The sequence below is a fragment of the Neomonachus schauinslandi genome, chromosome 4, assembly GCF_002201575.2.
Source record: "Neomonachus schauinslandi chromosome 4, ASM220157v2, whole genome shotgun sequence".
Classification (NCBI taxonomy): Eukaryota; Metazoa; Chordata; class Mammalia; order Carnivora; family Phocidae; genus Neomonachus; species Neomonachus schauinslandi.
Genome location: NC_058406.1, coordinates 6493915 through 6499648, shown reverse-complemented (window position 1 = coordinate 6499648; position 5734 = coordinate 6493915). Strand labels below are relative to the sequence as shown.

Below are 5734 nucleotides of genomic sequence, written 5' to 3'. Positions count from 1 at the left end.
ACTCTGCTGGGAGGGTCTGCCCGGCGCACAGGGGAAGGGGGCAGGGAGTACAACAGCACCCAGGGAGGCCCCGCTTAGCAACTCTGGCTGACCAGCTCTGTAAACCACTGTTCCCTGCTGAGGTCAGGACCTGGTGGCTGGGCTGGGCTGGGCTGGGCTGGGCTGGGGAAGGAGGGCATAGACGACTTCCCAGACAGCCCTTGGAGGGCTAACAGGTCAGACTGCCTCCAAGGCTGTGACCCCGAGATGTCTCTAGCCAGCCCTGGCCAGACTTTCTGCCTGTCACACTCTGCCCCCTCGGTGGACCACAGACCTGGTCTCGCCATGACATTCCCCCTTCCTCAGCTACCTTGGAAGGCAAGGCAAACCCTTCTGGGCAGAAGACTTAGGCGCCCTTCGACCTCACCCAATGGGTACCCCATCTGACTGCTGTCTCACTTTCCCCTCAGGGGGTGGCATGGGGGTCCCGTAGGAATGGTCTAGAGTCACTGTCTCCACATGTATAATGGGGGGGGAGAGTGTCCCCCCTCCTAAATTCAGAACCACCTGGATCCTCAGAACGTGGCCCTCTTGGAAATAGCATCTTTGCAGATGTAATTTGCATCTTAAGATGAGGTCATGCTAGAGTAGGCTGGGCCCTGAATCCAATGGCTGGTGTCCCAGTAAGATGAGGACAGACATGGAAGGCCATGTAGGGATGGACGCAGAGACGGGGTAACACGTCCACGAGCGAGGACTGCCAGCGACCAGCAGGAGCCAGGAGAGAGGCCTGGGGAGGATTCGCCTCAGAGCCCTCAGAAGGAACCAACCCTGCTGACACCCCGATTTTGGACAACTGGGCTCCGGAACGGTGACAGAATGCATTCTGTTGTCTTAAGCACCCAGCTGGTGGTCATCTGTTCCAGCGGCCCCAGGAATCGAACACACCACCCTTCCTGTTCCTCTGTAAACCCACTGCTCTGTCAGGCTTCTGACCCCACCTGACCCTGACGACTCTGTCAAGGTCACCAGTGATGGCCTTGTTGCCAAAGCTGATGGACAATTCTCAACCATCACCGTTCTTGACCTGGCATCACCTTGTCTTTCTGAAAGTCCTCTCTTCATTTGTTGTCCAGGCCGTTACTCTCCCCATAAGCCCCACGACCACTCTACCTTTTCTCCCCTTCATCCACCTGACCCCGAAACATGGATGCGCCCCAGCGCTCCGCCTCAGCCCTGTCCTCTCACTCCCTAGGTGATCTCATCCAGGGGGCTCAGCCATTGGTGACTACCCCACTGATCTTGTCTCCAGATCTGCAGAGCCACCTAGATGTGTGGAGTGAGCATCTCAAACTTAAGCCCCCCACTCTGGCCCAAGCCAGGGTCAGGTCACCTCTCCCCTGGACAACCACCATGGCTCCTCCCTGGCCTCCCAGCGGCCACTTTTGCCCCCACCATTCATTTCTATGCAGCAGCCAGAGTGATCCTTCTAGGGCATGAGATGCTCTCTCAGTTCCAAACAGAGGCATGGGTAAGCAGGTTGAGGCTGGTGTTTATCCCACTCTCCACATGTGCATCGGGCTGGGGATGCTGCGTCACCCTCATGGGTTTTCCCATCTGGATCCCCCAAAGTCAACTGGCCACGCAGAACGGGGCCCATTTAGGTCTGACCGGGACTGGAGAAGTCGAGGAGGCAGGGGAGCGAACCCTGGTATTGCCTGGTATCGAAACCAATAACCAAAGAGTTCATGGGACTGATCGCAGCGGCAGACGACCAGTTCAACTTTTTACCCAGACCTTTTCCTTTTGCCTTTAAATTTCCCTGGCTCTCCCTTCAGGGAGGTGGATTTGAGGCTTGCCCTCCTGTCTCCTCGTCTGACTACCTCTCCAATAAATCCTTTCCTTGCTGCATCCCAGCAATTGTCTTTGCTGCCCAGCGGGGAGGCAGACTCAGCTTGGGTTATAGCATGACATTTCTGGGGAGGGAGGGGTCCTCATCATTAATCAAGAGAATCCAAGGTGGTCTCAAGCCAACTGACACTTGGAGTCTCCACCCAAGACCCAGCTCAGAGATGCAACTCTCAACAACATATTCCCATGCCCGTTCCCACTCCCCTTAATCCCTTTCCATTTCCCCTGACAAGAAAAATTACAAAAGCATCCAATGTCCCATCTAATGCAGAGCTGATGACAGGGCATCTATCTATTTACAAGACGCCCGTCTGGGCCTCCAGGACTGTTCTGGCAGAACCTTTGCCGAGCCTTGCCCTGACTCGGCAGAGGAATAATTCTGCTTGAGTGTGCCCTGACTTGCCACAGTGAACAGGCTAGTGTCCCCTCTGGGCCCCTTGGGGGTCTGTGTTCTGTATTAGAGTTGGCTATGTGAACAGTGAGTGCTGATGCACCTGTTCCTGGAGGGGATGAAGGCTGCACTGCTCGTGGAGACCAGCAGTCTCAGTGACTGGCAACAACACAGGGAGACCAGCAATTCATTCCTCTGCACGGAATGGGCATTAAACTAACTAGGGCCATGGTCACTCCTCTGCAGGGCCAGGGCTCCTGAGATCCAAGGTCCTGGGCAGGATGTGCCTGGTTCTCCCAATCCCTGCCCATCCCAGCCTAGGGCAGATTTGGCTGTGGACTTTCTATTACCATCACCTGGGGTGACAGACTCACAGAACTTGCTCTGCTGGTTCCTTAGATGAGATCTGAGGTTACTTCCTTGGGGAGGTACCTGCTGGCTGCACACCTGGCCGCCCCTGCCGGGAGCCCCATGACCTAGGGGTACTAGGCTGCAGAGATGAGGTCATTGTCATCACCAGGCCAAAGCCAGAGGCAAGGAGCAAGGGAAAGGGGGGTGGTGGAGGCTTCCAAAGAGAAGTGTTTAAGAGTTCCCTCTGACTTATGTCCCTAGATACTTTCTCTGGTATCTTCCAAGGCTGAAGTAGGGACGAGGCGTGGGAGAAGCTGAAGGTTTGGAGGCTGCAAGACCAAAGTAAGCGTCTGTGCTTTTGACCGCGGCAGGGGCTGCCCTGACTGCTCACCTGGCCTACCAGGTGTCAGGCCAAACCTGCCCTGTAGGGACAGTCAACATGTGGGTGGGCAAAGCTTTCTGCCCCACCCCCTTTCCAAGGTGGGGTCTGCAGATGGTAGAAAGGACCCATGAAAGAGCAAGGGCCAAGTATAGGGATGGATAGTTCCGGAACCCTGGGACTTCTTGCCACCACGGGGTACCAGCCACAAAGCCACAGAGGCCTCCACCTCCTAAACTAAGACAGTGTGCCACATGTGGGCTATTTTCCCATGTGGTCTGAGAAAGGCCACTCCCTTTTCCAAAGGACTGGTGGAAATCACTGCTGATTCAGCCTGTTTCTAATCCACATGCTCTTCTCCAAAGGCCTCTTGACATCATGACTGAACAAGCCCCTCCCAGGGGACCATGGTCTAAAGGAACCAACTCAGAAGATTCCAGCACCAGAAGAGAGAGACCCTAAGCCTGTCTAACGAATAAGAGAGGCCACTGGCTTTCATTTATGTAAGAGGTCCCCATAACCCCAAGACTGCAAACCCCAACTCAATAATATGCTGGCTACTGTGCTAGAATTTGGTCAACTGCAGATCAAAACTAGAGGCAGGTCAACCAGAAACAAAGAGCAGCTAACCATGCATCCATCCATCTACCCACATGTCCATTCATCCACTCATCCATCCACTCATCCATCTATCCATCCATCATTCACTCATCCATCCATCCATCATTCACTCATCCATCCATCCATTCATCCATCCATCTACTCATCCATCCATCCATCCATCCATCCCTCCACTCATCCATCCATCCATCCAACCATCCACCCATCCACCCACTCATTCATCCATCCATCGGGTGCTGGCAGGTAATCTGGCAGACTCCAGCTAGAATTCTTCATTTAAGCAGAGGCAGGCAAGAATAGCCTCTGAGGATCTGAATATGCTGGGATATCTACTTAAAGACATTTTAGTTCCAATGGCTATAAATTTTTGGTCAGGTGCAGCCAGGACCCCGGGGCCACAGGGAGTCCAGGAACCCTGTCACACTGGACAGAACATAGGACACTTACGGTCGAGTCCATTCAAGTAGCGCATGCGGATCTCACAGTGGCCCCAGACGGCACTCACTACAGGATACAGTTTTTTGCCCTTGAGTCCTCGAAAAGCCACTCCCATGTACTGTCCATCCACAATGAAGCTCAGAGTCCCATCATCCATGTCCAGGGCCACGAGGAACGAGTCAGGGACAATAAATGTCTCATCCGGCTCCAAAAAGGCCGGGTATGTTTTGCTTGGTTGGTTTTTGCCATCGTGGTAGAGCCGGTTGCGCCCCAAGTCCCAGCCCCAAGACTCGTGGTTATTCCCCACGAGGGTCGTGTACCCGACGGAGTGCAGGGGGGCGTCTGCTGTCGCCACCCCCACCACAGCGTGGGTGCCCCGCTGCCTCATGGCCCACGTGATCTGCCATACGTGCAGCCCGCGTGTGTACCCGACTTTGCCCCTGATGGCGTCCGTGCTCTGGGCCACCGGATGCCGGTGAAAGATCAGCTTGTCGTCTTCCTTCACAAAGACATTGAGCGATCGGTCATTGTTGTTCCATGAGTGGAGCAGCTGGACATCGTAGGACACGGGGGGCATGTCTAGCAGCAGGTCCAGGCGGGTGGGCTTGCAGTAGTCCAGGCCCTGGAGCTCCTGCTTCAGGGGCCGGTATGTGGGGTCCCTCATGTCCACAGTCTTGATCCCTCCGGTGACCTTCTGACCCATGTTCACCTTTGGTTTCACCTTCGCACTGACTCCCAGGGCAAACTCATCAATCGTGGGGCCTCCCGTCCAGGTTTGCGATGAGGCCCAGACAGAAGTCCCAAGGAAGGTTGGTCGGCGGCCTCTGGAGACTGTGGGCCCTCAGTGTTGCCTGATGGATGGAAAGAGAAACAGGAGGCCGGGTGAGCAGGGGGTGAGGGAAGAAGGGGAACACGGCAGTTAGGAGTACGAGGCTGCCCGCGCGGACAGGTCCCAGCAACCCGGCTTCTGGGCTCCCGGCACACCCGACGCGGGGCAGGCCGCAGCCGTGGCTCCGTCCCCGAGGCGACACTGTTAGGAAGGAGTCGGCATGGAGAGGTGGGCTTGGGGGCCGGGCATCACGTTCGATGGTGTCGGGGGCACGACACTTACCAAATACCTAACCGCGGTTTCCCAGGGCAGAAGGCCAAGTTGGCCTGGATCCTGAATCAGCCCTGAGGCAGTGGGTATCCTCCTTGGTCAAAGCAAGGGGAAGCTTATTCCCCTTGCCTGTGGTCTGGGGGGAAAGTGAAGCCGTGAGAGGCAGCAGAAGCGGCCAGACCCCATTTCCCTGCCCCTCTTCTTTTCTAGCACAGCTGCTTCTGGGGGTTCGTGCTAGGGAAGGGGACTCCGGTGCAGGTGGAAAGCTCACTTGGGGGTCTGCATGTGCACTCAGCTGGAAGGCCCTAGGGGTCTCCTGGCTTGCTCGTCCCCAAGGCTGCAGCGACCTCTCCAGCAAGTCCTATGTCCCTCCTGGGCCAGGGCACCAGTGACACTCTTCTCATGGCCCCTGGTCAGGTGAGAACAGAGGCTCTGACCCCCCACCCTCGAGTTCTGGACCAACACTTAAAGGACTGACACTTTTCCCTACCCACACCCCTCAACCAGCAGCCAACATTTGGCCCCTCAGGTCCCAGTGGCCCATCTGGGGAAGAAATCTGACTCC

The 5734-nt window shown here is 56.1% G+C and overlaps 1 protein-coding gene across 1 annotated transcript in view; it reads right to left on the bottom strand.

Moving 5' to 3' along the window:
- The window catches only part of SPSB1 (splA/ryanodine receptor domain and SOCS box containing 1), an 11696-nt gene extending 6824 nt beyond the window's left edge, over window positions 1–4872 (bottom strand). Inside the window, exon 1 of the mRNA XM_021683417.1 lies at window positions 4080–4872. Coding sequence (XP_021539092.1) covers window positions 4080–4773 — 694 coding nt within the window. The 5' untranslated portion in view covers window positions 4774–4872. The remainder of the gene's footprint in view (window positions 1–4079) is intronic.
- Window positions 4873–5734: the final 862 nt, after the last annotated feature.